The sequence below is a fragment of the Ursus maritimus genome, unplaced genomic scaffold, assembly GCF_017311325.1.
Source record: "Ursus maritimus isolate PB19 unplaced genomic scaffold, ASM1731132v1 scaffold_12, whole genome shotgun sequence".
NCBI classification, from domain to species: Eukaryota; Metazoa; Chordata; class Mammalia; order Carnivora; family Ursidae; genus Ursus; species Ursus maritimus.
In genome coordinates this window covers 40167618-40185388 of record NW_024423564.1, presented here as the reverse complement: position 1 = coordinate 40185388, position 17771 = coordinate 40167618, and the positions used below count along the sequence as shown (strand labels likewise).

The following is a 17771-nucleotide window of genomic DNA, read 5'->3' as shown; positions in this document are numbered from 1 at the left end:
ACTACCTGGAGATCAAGAGTCGCATGCCCTACTGACTGAGCCAGCCATGCACCCCTAGAAATCGAAGTTTAAAGCATACTCACACCAATCTTTTCTTCTATAAGTTGCCGTGCATAGTCTATTTGCTGTGGAGTGCCACGGATTGTAAATAATTTCATATTAGGATCTGCATTAGGTGGAGGATTTCTCTGAAGTTCTATTCTTGCACCAGACTGCTGGCTTATGCTTTTTATGGTTTCACCTCCTAAAATCAAAGCACAATAATTTCTCTAAAGACTCAAAGAATACAAAAGGAACCATCCAAAAGAAAATGGGTCACAATTAAAAGGGCCATTAAAAAAAAGTTTTGAGCAGTATCCCATCTGCCAATATTCATTTAGGATTTTCCATTTATTTTACACTTTAATTCAAGTTATATAAAGCATTTCATGCTTCTCCTAAAACACATTCAAGTTTTAAGACACAAATTAGTATGTCTATACCCAACCTTAAAATGAATTATAACCAAAAAAAATCTAACTTATCAAAATATTTGGTTCCTAAGAAATAGGGAGATCGGTAGGAGAAAGAAGGGAAGAATGAAGGGGGGGTAAACAGAAGGGGGAATGAACCACGGGACTATGGACTTTGGGAAACAAACCCGGGGTTTCAGCGGGGAGGGGGGTGGGGGATTGGGACAGGCTGGTGATGGGTAGTAAGGAGGGCACATACTGCATGGAGCACTGTGTGTTATATGCAAGCAAAGAATCATGGAACACTACATCAAAAACTAATGATGTACTGTATGGTGACTAACATAATAAAAAATTTTTTTAAAATAAATAAATTGCAGCTTGCAAACTACAATAAAAAAAAATTGGTTCAAATAAACTGCTTTTAAAAGTAACATAAACTAACACACTTATTAAAAAATAACAAACTTTAAAAAGATGTGAGTCAGGAAAAAACAAATGACACAAAAGTTTCTTACATTAATAATTAAAACTGTTGGTCCCCTCTCTAGAAGCCAATGTGATTCAAATCCCACTTTTATTTTATATATAAGGTCCTCCATTTGTTTTTGTTACAAATCAACGTAAGATACAGTCAAGGAAAAATCACTGCTACTGGTTTACAACAGAAATAGCATCCAGAAAAATCAGTTCATGTGTTAAATTTTTACCCACACATTAAAACATTAAGCGTTTAAAATACATTGCCTTGGGGCGCCTGGGTGGCACAGCGGTTAAGCGCCTGCCTTCGGCTCAGGGCGTGATCCCAGCGTTCTGGGATCGAGCCCCACATCAGGCTCCTCCGCTATGAGCCTGCTTCTTCCTCTCCCACTCCCCCTGCTTGTGTTCCCTCTCTCGGTGGCTGTCTCTATCTCTGTCAAATAAATAAATAAAATCTTTAAAAAAAAAAAAATACATTGCCTTTTCCTATTATTAATCCAGTTTTCCCAGTTGGTACAATGAAATTAAATTCCTGTAGTCCACCAGGTGGTCCCATGTTCCAGTTGCCTTGACCTCTACCTCTTCCTCGACCACCAGGTCCAGGTCCACCAGGATTACCAGCCTAAAGAAGGGAAAGACAAGAAGGAAAGAAATAAAGTCAGCACAGAAGTGTACTCTTCTTTCCATGATAAAGTCATTACATGTCTATCTTCCTCAACCTTCATTTTCCTAAGCCAGAAATTTAAAGAGGCTGAGAGATGACATGGCCCAAATAATCAACAAGTAATACCCACCATTTATTCTTTTTATACAGGGGTGAGTAAGTATGTAGCTAGCTACCTTCCTGCTCCAAGATGTCTACCTCAAAGCAACTTAAACTTTCTAGCTATTAACGAAGTATCATCAGACAGATTCTGATATAAAACTAAAGGGAAGGGGGGACCTTTTCAGACTTGAAGGAAAAATTTTTTTTAATGAAAACAAAACAATGAAAATATTAGTATCTGTCAAACCTGAACACTTCGAAGAAGGTCTGTAATAATTTCTGCAGCATGCTGACATCGGTCTGGAGGTCCCGTTATTTGTGCTATTCTATCAGGTGTTGTTCCATCATCTTCAAAACAAAGAAACAAACTGAATTGAGTTAGCAACAAATGTGTGTGTCAAAAAAGTAATTGCTACTAACACAAAGATAATGAAATATATGTACTCACCTGGCTTAAATTGAATTCGAACACCAGCATCATTTTGTATTTTTTTAATCATCTCTCCATTTCTTCCTATTACAATGCCAACAGCAAATCTTGGAATGGGGACCTTATACAAAGAAGACTAGATATTAAGGAAAGCCATTTCCTGAAAATTAATCTAGCTCAATTCATAAAAGTATATACAGCACTATGCTTCAATCAAATAGGGTACCAAGATACACATTCCGTACTCTAAGGCGTAAATTATGGAGGGGGCAGGGGTAGGGAATGTTAGAGAAGGCTACCTAACACAGAACAGGAAAAACACATCTGTTTATGAATTAGTATACAACCATTTCTGAATGGGTATTTTTACTTACATCTATCCCTTCATTTCCTCCTATTCTTGACCCATACTCATTTCGAACTTCTCTGAAACCACCTTGATCACGAATTAACTCTAAAACCATTTCCTTGGCTTGCTGAAGTACAAACAAAAAAACAAAATAAAAAAACACCCGATTTAGAAAGCATGTCTCAAACACTGTAATTATTCATACAAGTTTTACCCAGATCTTTCTATGTAAAATATAAACTTAAGTTTACCTGAACTTTGTATGGGTCTCCTGTAATCCTAAGAGGTTTGTCAGCACCAGTGTTCTGAGGTCCATCTTGAATCATAACCATTTTAACTCCAGCCCGCTCCTATTAATCACAGAAATCATGTGTATTAATAAAAGGGGAGTGGAAGGAAACTGGCTTCAAAACAGATGAAAAGTAATCATTTTACGAATACCTGAAGTTGTTTAATAGTTTCTCCTCCCTTTCCAATAACTAATCCTGCCTTGCTAGCTGGAATCATGATTTCTTGAACTGCATTTCCTGGTCCATCACCATGATGGAAGCCAGGGGCTGGTCTTCCTTTTTCAACAATCTGGTCCAGTAACCGTTTTGCTGATCTGTTAACAAATTAGGAGTCAAACAATAAGTTATGGTATACTCAAAAGCTTATCCAAATAGAGAAATACAAAATAATATAATCAGGTACTTCTCCCATCCCAATTCAGGTTTAGGTGGCTTAAAGCTAATTTAACAATTTTAATTAAGAGAAAATGCTATCAGGGACAAAGAACAAAACTATGCAATAAATTTTCTAGGTATATAATTTGCAGTATTTTTGAGATAGTCCTAAATTTCCAAGAAGTAGCACTCTTTTTTTCTTTCCACTTACTTCTAAAGTTATCTCAGAATTAAGCTATTTGCCAATAACTAAATGATGTATTTCCAATTTTAAAACATCACTCTGGTCACTCACACATTAAAATTTATTTATCCATTCAAAAATACTTAAATGTTAACTATACAGCAGGTACTATTCTAGGTAACAGAGTTACAACACTGAATAAAACATGCAGGGTTCCTGCTGGTATAGCTTACCTTGATAAAATAATTAAAAAACAGCATGTTTGGTTAAGTGCTACAAACAAAATCAAAACAGGGTAAGGGGGACAGAATGTGTGTCCGTAAAGGTAAGCTACTGTATGCAAAGCAGACATAAAAGACTTTACTGATGAGACATTCAAACTAAAATGTAAAGGAAGAGGGGGAGTAACTATGAAAATATCAGACGGAAAAATGTTCCAGGGAGAAGAAAAAGAAATTGCAAAGGACTCAAATTAGAAGCATACTTGGTATGCTGAAAGAACAGAAGCTAAATGGGGCTTGAACAGAGTGAGTTGGGAGGAGAGTGGTAAAACATAAAGAAAGGTGGCAGGTATATCAAGCCATGATAAAGATACTGACTTTTACTCTTAAGTGGTGAAGCATTAGAGAGAATTTGAACTGATTCACATTTAAAAAAGATCATCATGGCTATACTGTTTTAAGAACAGACTACTGCTGAACAAGGCTAAAAAAGAGTGGAAACACGTTGAAATATAGACAAACAATGTCACAGACAAGGTGATAATATAAAAGGTGGCAATAAGAGGCTGGATTCCAAATGAATTATGAAGAAAAATGACTAAAGAGTTGCTTATGGATAAATGAAAGACAAGAAAAAGATAAACGTACTTTTAAAAAAAAAATGTGTTTATTTTAGCATGAGTGCCCATGTGTAGGGGTGAGGGAAGTGGCAGAGGAAGAGGGACAGTCTCAAGCAGACTTTGTGCTGAGCATGGAGCCGGACCTCATGACCCTGAGATCAAGACCCAAGTTGAAACCGAGTCAGGCTCTTAATCAACTGTGCCACCCGGGTGCCTCAAGAAAAAGATGAAAGAATTAACACAGTGTTGCCAAACACTGAGATGAATAGAAGACAAAGCAGACAGGAATAGGGTGGAAAACAATTATAAACAAAACAATTATTAACAATCTAAAGTCAGAAATATCCAGCAGACATTCAAGTGGAAATAACTAAGTGAGCAACTTGATAGGAGTCTAGAACTTAAAAGAGAGCAAGACTGAAAATAGAAATTTAGGAGTACATAAAATTTATGATTATATAAAGCTACATATTAAAGTTTATAAAAGAGTAAATGAAGTCATCTTAGGAGTACATGTAGATAGACTGTAAGAGGACTGAATTGTGTGGCACTTTCATACTGAAAGGCCAAGATGATAAAGCTGGACAACCAAGAATGACTGAGAAAGAGCAGCTGGGGAGGTATCTCTAGGAAAAGTGGTTCACTGTGTCAAACAATGTTGATAAGTGGAATGATGCAGAGGCCATCTGTGGTCTTGAAAAGAGCAATTTCAATGGAACCATGGGGATAAAAGTCGATTCATACAAGTTCAAGACAAAATGAAAACAGATGCAAATGATATGACAAAGAGAGCCACCCCTTTATGGAGTTTTATTGTCTAAGGAGGCAGAGAAATAGAAATGTGAGGTTCAAAGACAGTTTTTGTTAAGATGGAGGGATTTTCAAGCATCTTTATATCCTGTTAGAAATTATTTAGAAAATGGGAAAATTAATAGTGCCGGAGAAAATCAGTTCAATTTAGGGGCAATGTCCTTCAGAAGAAAAGAGGGGCTGGCCTCAGGAGTATGATTTCATACTTACTGGACAGATTCAGGTGTTCCAGTTAGCATACAAGACCTTTCTGGAAGGCCACCACTGTCTACAATTAAAAAAACACCAAAAATATTATAGGCGAAGATTACAGTATTATTTTCAATAACTACTTAAAAAAATATGGTAGTTTTCTAGTCACTTTGAAAAAAGCAAGACAATAACATTACCAGGAGCTATCTGTATTTTGCATCCAGATTCTTGTTGTATACGTGAGATCTGTTCACCACCTCTGCCAATTACTAGTAAAGAAAAAGGGAAAAAAAAACCACATTTGCTAAAAGACTATAAAGTATGTTTTGGTTGTTTTCAAAGCTTTAAAAATTAGGCCACTTACTAAATCCAACCATTCCATCTGGAACTTTGTATTCTTCTGTCATTACAGACCTGCTAACAAAAAACAAGAACTAATGGTTTCCCCTTCAAAGAAAATCTGTTTACATATAAAAATGAAGTCCAATGGCTTAAACTAGGTTTTCAGGCACATATTCACAGTCAAAATACAGTTTGAGTAGTTCAAGTCAGAATCTTAAGGCGACACACATCAAGAGAGGAGGGTATGGTAGATGAGAAGTCTGAAGGCATGAACTGCAAAGGAGTTGGGGTGGAGTTCAGGGAATGTTTTCTTAACAATTACTTTCATTCACTTTAGTTCTTCTAATATGTGGCTAACTCTACCCATCTTTCCAAATTACAAATATATCTCACGCAAAAGGAAAAATGATCATTCTGTATCAACTTACATGTACTCACTATACATTAACTTGGTTGTGTTTTTACAGACAGTTCAACTAAAACTTGCAAAGTACTCTTTGAAAAGCATTTCACTATACCTTTGCTGCTGATGCATCGGTGGTAACTGTGTTCCAAAAGCTACCAAAAAATCAAATAAAATGAAAACCTTAATTTTAAGTTCACACATATTTAAGAATACAATCATATGAAGCAAAACTAAAATCTTTGCCATACACACAGAAAACACCACCTTTGAGAGTAAAATTTTATGCAGAATACTTAAATCAACATTAACAGTGGGAAGAAAGTCAGTAAAATAGCAGATATCATTATCAATGACACAGAAAGAAATTGTTCTTTCTCAAGGGGCACAAGCTTAGGTTAAATAATGGAGCTAAAAAATAAACTGAATATGAAAATAATTTAGCAATCAAATCTTACTAATATATACCTGGCCATAATTGAAGTGGGAGATTATGAAGACAGGAAGTAATACTTACAAAGACATTCACTCTAAAATATTCATGGCCATCAACTAACTCCAAAGGCACCCAACAGAAACCAGGAACAAAACCCTGATATTAAAATCCAGTTACTTTAGCTTTTAACCCAATTCAAAATACTTACAGTCATTTTGAGGAGCAACTTTCTTAGCATCTGGTTGATCTGCAAAATTAAGAGCCTTTTAACTTTTTTGCCAAGAAGTACAAATTTACAAGACTTAGCTAACCCGTGCCCAAGCAAGGATAAATACCAATGTAAACACTTAGTGAAATAGCTGAGGGTAATTGTTGATCATTTGAACCAAAAGTGCCAAAACTTATCCCAAACTTTTAGTAATCAAAAGAAACATTTCCTTCATTCTTTTCATGTTTAAAAGATGCACAGACATTTAAAAAAAATTCTTTTTGATTTTATCAAATCACTGACCTTAATGTATGTTAAGCACTTTAGAATGATACAAGACAAAGTATTTAGGTCCATTACTAGCAAAATATCACATGCTAAAGGCTAATGATGCTTCCCACTGTAGGAACTGAAGACTGGAAGAAAAACAGAACCTATCAAAATGTGAAAATTTGACATATCAAAGTTGAGTGTATCTGACAGTGACCACAAGGCTATGCAAAATAAATAAATAAAAAAATCACATTACAAGGCAATCTCAATCTAAACTATTCTATTGTCCCTAACCAAACATTTCACGGCATACACTTCAGCAGAAGAACTCAAAGCAACTACATGACTACCTTCATCTATATCCTTTACACAGATGAATACAATGCATACCTTAGAATAGACAACCTACATCTGAAAGTACTACATTTTCCTCCCCCCTTCAAACTTAAATGATTAAACATCAGAATGTTGTGCAGCAAAAATTCAGACACATAATCCAAGAATTATTTGTGTCCATTTAAGAATCCACTGGTTTATTTCACGTTTACATACTAAACACAGGTAATAAATAAAAATTCCTGCCTTTAAAAGGAGAGGGCATTCCCTCCCAGTGTGTTGTACTGCTCGGACTTGTCCAAGAGCCATCTACACATAAAATAAAAAGAATACATTACATACAACATCTGAAGCATCATTAGCTCATTTTTTTGTATATTAAAACCTCTCTATAAATGTGAAAGACACTTAAATAAAAGGAAACCAAGTACACCCGGTCAAAAGCTACAAATACATTCTATAGGCTCATTCAGAATCCTCCTTAAAAAAATATTAAGTAAATAAAAGGGCAAAAAGAAAATGTATCAAAACTCATACATCAAATCTAAAACAAAAAAATACTTGCAGACTTCTAAGTTCAGAAGCTTCAACAATTACGTTTTTTTAAAAAATACAAAGCACTATAAATCTGTTTTAAGCCACATTTTGAGTTAAACCTAAAACACAAAACAAGGTACTAAAACAAAAAAAGTAACATAAAAAAAAGGTATAACCTGCAACACACTACAGTAGCAAGCTATAGCAACATCAACCTTTAAAGTGAAATCTGAAATAGCAAAACAATGAAAACATAGCATATAAAGATTAATTCATGTATGACGAGAAAAACCAGTGAGATGTTTTCTAAACATTTTATATTTTCGTTCTTTTCATTATATTAACAAGATGTCTGTGCAAACTGTCAATCTGGCACAATCCTAAAAGAAAGAAAATGTTGTTTTCTACTAAGACAAAACTGGCTGATTGACTCAAAATTTTACATTTTACCTACCTTGTCTAAGGTCTTTTTCCCCCCTTTCCTCCTGAGGCCAATATAAACCTTACAATTTTAAGAACCTTATTATAAAAGTAGTGCTTCAATAAAAGAACACTTGAAAAATATTGAAAATCACCTTCAACTAACCTGTGTAAAACAATTAAAATACTTATGACTATAACTTACCTCCATCTTCCAAAGGTCTTTTTTGTCCCCCATAACCATAGTCATTTGAATTCAGTGATGTACCAGCATCACCTCCAATTTTTGCTGCAATCTTAAAAAACAAAAGCACACCATCATTAAGGATAATATCATAACTACTATACAATACTAGGTGCTATATTTCCTCATACACATATATGCTAAATATCTAATACATAAATTAACTTGAAAGAAAAACAAAAATTACAGATCAATATATTACTACCATTAATACCATTAATAACTTTGAAGAGTTAAAAATAATCATCATCTGGAATTAAGCTTCTGATAAATCTCTGTAAGAACAAAGAAGTAAACCAATCAGGAATCTTCAGAATCAACTGACCAAATAGCTCTGGGGAAAATGTGGTCCTAATTCTATCTTCTCCGAGGCTCTCTCCCATGACTCTTCAAAAACTGTGTTGTAGGCACAGAGAATATGAACACCTTATGGGATTCTAAGGCTGTGCTAATAACGTAGATGCTAGCCACACTTGGTTATTGAGTACGTCTGGCCAGCCCAAATTAAGTGTTAAATACACAAATGGATACTGAGACTTGAATCAAACATGAAGAGTGGAAAGCGTATCTCTCTCTTTTTTTAAAATATTACAGACATGTCAAAATGGTAACATTGTGGGTATGCTGCATTAAATGAAATATGTGACTTGCATTACACTTCTATCAGACAACCCTGTTCTACGGAAACATGGGGGTGGGAGAAGCCTGGGAAACTGTACCTCTAAGAAAAGTCACAGCTACAGAAACAATCATTTCATTCTTAAAGACTTTTTTACAGTGGGGCAAATAATTGCTTGCACTTAACTAAACATCATATAAAAAATAGCAGCCTCAAGTCAGAAGGCACAACACAACCAGTGGATACTTACTCCATTTTTCTGTGAAAGGAGATATGGAACTAATATTGCTGAGTGTCAGCAATAGGCCAAACTTCATACTATGTGTTTTATACTCATTTTGTCACTGACTCATCACAACAACCCCAAGAGGTTAGAATACTTAGTGAGATAGTGATCCATTTTACAGTAGAAAAAATCTCGAGAGGGAACTTAACTCAGGTTACATAGTACGTCAACAGTGGAGATGTCCCAATTTCTACATAGCTCCATGCTAATTACTATAAGGGGGTAATCACCCAAAGTGAGTGATATGCTCATTAGAGTTCATTACATTATTCTGTTAATTTTGAGTATGTTTGAAATTTTCCATGATAAAAAAAAATTACACAGAAAATTCAAACTTCTGGCGCCTAGAATTCCCCCAAAGGGATCCTGATGTGGAACTAAACCAATTGCTTCATGCTTCATTATAATTAAAAAACTGGAAAGATAAGTATATTCAACGACTTGAGTCTTAAATTCACTTACGTACACTTAAAATTGTATGTATCAGTTCCCAAATGTACTTCCGAGGGTTTCCAGATTTCTCACAAAGCTATCAGGATTAAATATTAAAATGTATGATTTTAAAAAGGCTCGGGGGGGGGGCACCTGGTTGTCTCAGTCAGAAGAGCATGTGACTCTTGACCTCAGGGTCCACACTGGGTGTACATTACTAAAAAAATAAATAAATAAAAACTTAAAAAAAAAAAAAGCTTTGATCAATCTAATCTTCCTTAATCATCCTTTCACTTCCTTAATCATCCTTTTATAAAAGCCTGTTCCATGTCTTTGAGCAGCTAATTAAAATCTTATTTCTTCTCTGAAAGAGAAGTTTTCACACCTGAAAACTGCTTTTCCACCCTTAAGTTTTAAATGGCTTAATATTTGAATCGTTCCTTAGAATGTAAATACACTGCCTGGCACTGATTTTAGAAAGAAAGTATTTCAGGCCAGAAAAGATATAACTACTGATGTTCTTAACTTGTGAATACCTCTGCAGTTAGCTTTTATAAATGCTGCATGAGTTTGCAGACCACCACTCCTTGAACTCCAAGGAATTTCTGCATAGAGAAAGGATACTTATTTATACCTCCCTATTATTCACTGAATAGTTCTAGAACTATCCAAATGAAAACGACATGTTGATACTTCGTTCACTCAAAAGAATCAGTAACACCATCTCAAAAATTCAGAAACAGTACAAACATTAGAGAAGAGCTCTTAGTAAAAATACTAACAACCATTTTTAACACTGCCCCCTCCTACAACAGAGGAATTGTTTTTTATAATCAAGCTTCGCTATCCTGTCACAAAATGAAGAAACAAACCAAATAAAACAAAAAAAAAACCCAAACCCTACTCAAGTGCTAGTTTTCAACAGAAATTAATGGTAACTGAAAAGTCAACAATTCTGTTTTATAAATTTTTCATTGCATTCAAACATAATGCAGTCTGAATCACTTTTACAATCTAGGAAGAGATTTCAAGAACTGAGTACTTAAAGACTAATAGCTGTTTATAAGCTAAAGAATCAGGGCTGATACTCTTTGCTTAATTTGTGTTCTACCAATCATGGAGTCCCAGTCTGATTCACTTCTATCTTCATAGCGCCAAGGGAAAAAAAAGGTAGAGAGATACATTTTGATTTTCCAATATTTCTGAGACAAAACTGGTTTAGTCTAAAGTCCTAAACAAAGAATCCCAACCCCGCCCTTTGGAGTTACAGCTTGAAATACACAAATATAAATCTCTCAAGTGTACCGGCTGGAAACACTAAACTAAAGAAGCAATCTGGTGCCCCTGTGCTGAATTTAGCTCGGAGAGTATTTAAAAATCTGGGAATTTTACATAAAAATTAGCCATTGGGATTCTCTGGAAAAATGATTGAGCAACTTGGTCTAAATTACCAGATGGCAAAATGAGCTAGGGAGTAATCACTGTCCTGCATTAACAAAGCACCGTCCAGTTAAAAAAACCAATAGCATCCCCGTTAGTACACAGCTCTCTGAGGGCAAGAAGCTGTTCTTATACCTCTTCCTTCCAAGAACACAGCATAATACGCTGAACAAAGAAAAGAAATTTAAGGTTAGATGGGGATTTTGAATATATAATCCAGCATGCTTTTAATATAGATAAGGAAAAAGTAGTTCAGATATTAACCTAACTTGTTTCTTCAATCCAAGTACTCCTCCCTGTATCCCATTTATGTATCAGACAAGCAGCTACAACTGACATATAGAGGCATCTTCAAATGTAATCAGAAGGGGAAATTCAACTCAAAAGCTAAATTTAGGAATCTCACGCTTACGGTCAATTCTGTAAAGAAACAATCAAATTATTACAGCAAGACATCTATAAAGAATCATATCATTACAACAAGAGCATTGAGGCAGCTGACCGATTGGCATAAAAAGAAGTACAAGAAATCCACAGTTTGAGGACAATTTCTATATTTAAAGAAGCCATCTAACATAATCAGGAAATTACAGCTTAGGCAAATAATGAAGTCCAATTTTTAATTAAAGCATGGCAACCCAAGTGTTTCAGAAGTTGTTATCCATCTGTACTCACCTCAATTTCCACCCTTTTTCCCCCAATCAACATTATCCTCCAGTGACTTCATTCCTGGGTTCCTGTCATTCCAAAAACCCTCATACCTTTGTACATGCTGCTTCTTTTCTCCACTGATCAAACTTTCACTCATTCTTTAATGCCTTGCTTAAAATATCAGTCCTTTGGCAGTTAGGCACCCCACTCTTTGGTGCTGTGTACAGTGCCTGACTCACAGCAGGAACTCTATAAATGTTTACAGAACAAGTGGATAAATTAACGGTGCCCATTTTTGTCTACTCCTCTCTGAAAGCATTAATCAGACACTACTATTCATTTGCATTTGGTTCCTTGATTGTATCATCACTTCCTAGAAGGCAGAAATACAATTCACACAGTAAAAAAAAAATCTCTAGTATCTAAGTACAGTGTGTAGCACAAATTAATTCAATACACTGGTTGAATAAAATAATTCAGGTGAGTCTTCCAACCCAATCTAATAACCCGCTAATAGTCTATGTCATTATATGTTTCAGTCGCTATTCCAAAAATGTTCAGAAGTAAGAAAATTCAGGTGAAAAAATTGCACAATTAGTATTAAGGGTAACTTTTGATTAACTATTTCTGATCATACACAAGTATAGGTAAGTTCTTCAATTATAATGTGTTCACATTATAAAAATAAGAGCGATTTGTTACATTATTACAGAGTTTATGCAGTTTGACTCAAATAATGCTTTAATGGAACTGGAGGGTGAAAAAGGTTAACAAAGTTAACTCCTAATGCAAACAAAACATACCACAAAATTAGTTTTTGATTCCCGTTTGCTTAACTCTGTAATCTAAAAACGTCTAGCGCCTAATATGAAAAATGTCATAACGAGAATAAAATTTTCCTGCTTACATACAACTCCACACCAACATCATACATTTTAAGTTATAGTTAAGGGACTATCTAATAAAGTTCAAATTAAGAAGCCTTTAAATTTCCTGGAGGAATTTTTTTTAACAGCTTTCGTGTGGGAAAGAACTGCCTTCAGGGCAAATGTACGCACCTACGTAATACAAAGAGGTCTGGTCAGTTTACGACTCCGAACAGAGAGGCAGATTCAAATTGAAACTTCGGGTATAATGGGCCTGAAGCCATTTTGAGAAATAAGGGGAAAGGACTGGTAGAACACACTGACACGTAAATCCTGCTCTGAGTAAGGATTCCAACATGGGATACTAGTGCTCTCTTAAGTCTCTTCCTTTTAGATGTGAAAGTGAATGATACCGAAAGAACTCGAATGAGCTGGAAGCTGTAAAGACTGCTTTACTGACATATCCCTCCCTTACTACGGCTCCTGAGGACAGACCCTAGTCCTCTCCCAAACTCATTACCAGAACCTTCCATACTATTGTGTAAAAATTACGCGCGCTTTATCCCATGGAGAATGTTCACTCTGAAAAAAAAGGAAATGCCAAGCTAACTCTTCAGAGAAAGCGCGACTGCCGCAGAAGCGAAAAGACCTAAAGCCGTCTATGCCTAACACGCGTTGAGGTTCTAAGTGGCTTAGACCAAGATACATAAAACCGAGCTCCAGCTTCCAAACTGTATTACCAACGTGGGGAACCATAAATCTCCTCACATTTCAGAGCCCGGAAGGGCACTTCATTCCTCTTCCTCATGCGCGAAGAAGTAGCGGCCTACTCAGCCGGCGGCCAATTACCATGAGCGTTCAGGATTCCGCCGCGCGGTCCAGACTTACCTGCCGTGCTCTCTGCAGCGCATCTTTGAAAGCATCGTTAACTCCTCCACCACCGCCGCCGCCGCCTCCACCACCAGCAGAGCCAGAAGAAGGTGGAGGCACTGTTGAGTAGTCTGCCATGTCTACGCTACAGTGGCCGCTGCCGCTTCTTCGCAGAGACCTTCCCTCAGCCAACTGCTAAGAAAGAAAGAAAATGGCGGCCGTCGAGCCTGTATCACATTCTTGTGCGACCATCGTGCCGTAAAGGGGCGGAGACTGAAAGGAGAAAATCTCGCGATGTTTTGAAGTAACGAACCGGTGTGGGGGTGGGGCTTAAAGACAAGGAGAGGCAGAAAAATGTCGCGAGACTTGTGTTGAAGCTATCGCGAGAGTGGGGTTTATTTTTGGCGCCTCCTCTACGCGCATTCTCTTGTGGAGGCTGTGTTACTTGTACTTCCGGGGTGGTGGGTGAGACTGGTGCGGGGACCACGGTTGGCTTGAGTTTCGAAAACCTGAAGAAAGAGTAGTTGTTTTTTATTGGTTGCAGCCTCTGGGAGGGACTGCGGGTTAATTTTGCGCCAAGGGTCATTCTGTGTATCCATGGGAAAGGAGGTAACGTCGACAGCCGTAAGGACGACGCTACAGTATCTCGAGAGCGCCACAACCAGGAGTGTAGTGTGCCTGGGAGAAGCGCGCCCGGGACGCCACGAGATGTTTCCGAAAACGTCTGCTGGGCCTGGCGGGATCTCGTCCTGATTTTCAGGGTAGTAAAGTGTCCCTGTATTTTACTTATAGATTGGCAGATCTGTTTTATCCCAAGTGGGGATGAATTCAGGCTAGAGGCCTCTTAGTTCTCGAGCTGATTTCGATATTTTTGTGCAATGTGGACGAGGCTGTGAAATTAAGACTATCCTTTTAAAAGCGTGATTGTTCCTAAAATTCCGTTTTAATTACACTTAGTAACCTAGTATTGTATGTGTCCAGGGCCAGTTTTATTGAGGTCATCTTATAATTAACAACAACATCTATTTCTTGACCAAAATTGACTTTGTGGCTTCCTAAAAGTAGTATACCCCAGCCCCTGCCTGTGAGAACCTAAATGTAAGGTAATGTTCTGAATTGTCATCTCGGGACTGGATAACTTTTTAAGTGTGTGTGTGTTTCTGTTACGTACTTCAGGATTACCAAGTAATTTCAGACTTCCGCAAGCATTTGGTGGCACATAATTTACTGCAGTACTAGTAGTAGTTTCAGACTCATTGGGATTTTTTAGGAATCTTATTTAGGAGTCGATCGAAGTGATATCCCCCCCCCCCCAATTCCTTTATTTTTAGATAACAAAGACTGAGGTAAAATGAATTTTACCAATTTTGGCATTTTGTGTTTTGTGAATTAGATCTAAAAAATAGTTTTCCCATTGCTAGTCTTAAGAGTAATTGGAAGAAATGCGTGTTTCGGTCTTCCTAATAACTACAACTGATGTGTCCACTTGTTCAGGGCCCCGAGTCAGTCAGATAACTAGACAGATAAATGCATATAGCTACAAATGGGCGGTCATTTTCCTCCACTGAAGCGTTTTCTACCGTCTTAACCATTTATAGCTCTGATTATCTTCTTCAGTGTTCATACCTATCCGTTTAGATTTGGAGGGGTGAGGATTTGTATTTCGAAGAGCAGTAAATGTATTGGACTACAGATTTAAGTATAAATGGAAAAATAAGACTAAAAGCATTGTTGGGTGGTATTGTTAAAACTTTTTTCCGTTACGTTTTGAGAAGGTTTAACAAGTGACATACATTAATCAATTGATTTTTTTCATTTTTTATTAATTAGACATATACCAGTCAGTCCAGATTAACATAATGTTAACCCCAGAGTGATATAATTTACCTCCAAACAAACTTTATTTCAGACGATGTTAGTTGTTTCTAAATATTCAAAGTAAGGCCCTTCATCTTTAGTTTATTTGTAGACTTTCCTGGAACCAGTTGGAATCAGTTTAGATCAGGATTTCTTAACTTCAACACTGTTAACACTGTTTAACCAGATAATTCTGTTTTGAAACACCGCTGTGTATTGTAATATGTTTAGCAGCATCCTTAGCCTCTACCCATAGATGCTAGTAACATATCACCTCCCCCCACACACACTCAATTGTGACAGCCAAAAATATCTCCAGATATTGCTGACGTCCCCTGGTAGGCAAAATCATCCCACATTGAGAACCACTGGTCAGCCTTCATTTCTGCCCCTGCCTCTGCATTGGAAGACCTATTTACCATATTTTTGTGGTATATTCCAAATTCTGTTAATTTCCATTTCCACTACTACCAAGTTATCATCACCTCAGTCCTGGACTGTAATAGTATTCTATTTGGTTTTTCTGCTTCCACCCTTAAATCGCTACAATTTGCTTTTTAAAATTATAAAATTATAAAAATACATAACATACATGTAAGTTCTCAAAAGTAACAAGGATCCATTACTAGTACTCTTGAAGTTCAAGTCTCTACCTGATTATATTACAATTATTTCTTCATATAGCAGCTTGAATGATTTCTTTCTTTAAAACAAGTCAGATCATCTCACCTTTGTCTTCCTATTACACTTTTTTTTAGATTTATTTCAGAGCGAGAGCGTGCATGATGGGGGTGGGCATAAGGGGAGAGGGAGAAGGAGAAAGAGAGCTGACTCCCCACTGAGTGCGGAGCCTGACACTGAGCTGCATCTCATGACCCTGAGATGTGACCTGAGCTGAAACAAAGTTGGACACTTAACCGACTGAGTCACCAAGGCGCCCCAAGTATTACACTTTAAATCCTATCTCCTGGAGTGGTGTAAGGGCTCCATATGATCAGGCCACTGTCCCTAAACACTCCTCCCTTTCATTCTTCTTCACTCACCTTGCTGTCCAAGATACTTCCAGCCTTTGGGATTTTATATTTGCTTTTTCTTCTGCCTGGCCTGGATGCTTTTATAGATTTCACATGGATATGTCCATGTCATTTGAGGCTCAGTTCAGATGTCACCTCTTTAGGCCATCTCTGACCTCTAGTTGTGCCATTCTGCAATCACTCTCCCATTTCCATCTTATAGCATTTATCTGAAATTATGTTCTATGTGTTTACTTGTTTACTGTCTCTTCCTTTAGAATGTAAACTGGAGAACAAGGACTGTCTACCATTGACCAGTCCCTAATGCATAGTCAGGGTTCTAGTATTTGTTGAAAGAATGCATATTGAAAAAAATCTGCCTCTACATTTTAGTTGGTTTTGTGACCTTGGGCAAGTAACTTAGTCTCTGTGTTTCAGATTTCTCATCTACGTTGATGATCATAACTTGCTTTACTGTCCTGTGAGCTCTTCAGAAACCAGAAAGTGCTGTGTAAATGGAAACTAGTAATGAACATGTAATTTGGCTTCTAGCATTTTATAATCAAGAAAGGATAATCCATGTACATTTTTTGGATTGCAGTGATGTTCAAATCTTAGTTTTGGTAAAACCCAGGATCCTGCAAGAGCAACTGAATTGTGGGAAAACTAGCCAGTGACTTTTGATTAGGCTATGTGAGTTCTCAGTCCACTCAGTTGTCTCAAAGCCATTTGCACTCTTCTGGTTACTGTTATAACTGATGAGATCAGGCTTTTGATTAAATTTATTCCCTTTTACAATGTAAATTCCTTAAAAGTGGATGTATCATAGCTAATAATCTAAAATTGGCTTATTATGCTTTGAGAGATTGGCTAAATATTTGGCTGGATTATATTTTGTAGTCAGACTCTTAACACAGAAATTGGTATTTCATATTTTATCCTTAGGATGAAGCAACAAAAGTTGGTGTTTTTGAACTTCCAGAAGTATAGCAGGGAGTATTTAGATTTACCAAATAACAGAGTGAAAAGATTAGTAAATGTAATAAAAGCTGGGCTATTAAATACAACGGCAAGTTTCTTCATTTACCTTCTGACTTGTTGGTTACCAAATGACTATGTGATTTTTTTTCTTAGCACAGTTTTCACTTTTGGATTTGTTAAATCTATGAAATAGTAACAGATTCTTATTTTTAGCTACTGGAGAAAAATAGGTCCATTGTGGCTTTTCCCCCTCTCCCCCTAATCCATTATGGCTTTTAAACAGGCTTTTTTAAAAAAGATTTACTTATTTTAGAGAGGGTGAGAGAGTCCCAAGCAGACTCTGCGATGAGCACGGAGCCTGACAAGGAGCTCCATCTCCTAACCCTGA

At 36.7% G+C, this 17771-nt stretch overlaps 2 protein-coding genes across 16 annotated transcripts in view; one reads left to right on the top strand and one right to left on the bottom strand.

The window, feature by feature from the left end:
* The window catches only part of FUBP1 (far upstream element binding protein 1), a 32316-nt gene extending 18534 nt beyond the window's left edge, over positions 1-13782 (bottom strand). For 3 of the 15 annotated variants that reach the window (XR_568625.2, XM_008690686.2, XM_008690685.2), the window contains exons 1-15: positions 13551-13782; positions 8330-8420; positions 7414-7476; positions 6559-6597; positions 6030-6069; positions 5534-5586; positions 5367-5438; positions 5188-5245; positions 2919-3081; positions 2729-2827; positions 2503-2604; positions 2147-2249; positions 1946-2046; positions 1413-1554; positions 84-244 (exon numbers count right to left, since the gene is read on the bottom strand). Coding sequence is in view for 14 of the 15 variants with exons in the window: in XM_008690686.2 (XP_008688908.2) it covers positions 84-244; positions 1413-1554; positions 1946-2046; positions 2147-2249; positions 2503-2604; positions 2729-2827; positions 2919-3081; positions 5188-5245; positions 5367-5438; positions 5534-5586; positions 6030-6069; positions 6559-6597; positions 7414-7476; positions 8330-8420; positions 13551-13670 (1407 nt within the window). In the remaining variant the exon portion in view is untranslated. The remainder of the gene's footprint in view (positions 1-83; positions 245-1412; positions 1555-1945; positions 2047-2146; positions 2250-2502; positions 2605-2728; positions 2828-2918; positions 3082-5187; positions 5246-5366; positions 5439-5533; positions 5587-6029; positions 6070-6558; positions 6598-7413; positions 7477-8329; positions 8421-13550) is intronic. The other 12 variants (XM_008690689.2, XM_008690688.2, XM_040627112.1 and 9 more) reach the window with 9 other exon arrangements.
* Positions 13783-13980: 198 nt separating this feature from the next.
* Positions 13981-17771, top strand: part of DNAJB4 (DnaJ heat shock protein family (Hsp40) member B4) — a 41794-nt gene continuing 38003 nt past the window's right edge. Inside the window, exon 1 of the mRNA XM_040627111.1 lies at positions 13981-14293. The gene's annotated coding sequence lies outside the window, so the exon portion shown is untranslated. The remainder of the gene's footprint in view (positions 14294-17771) is intronic.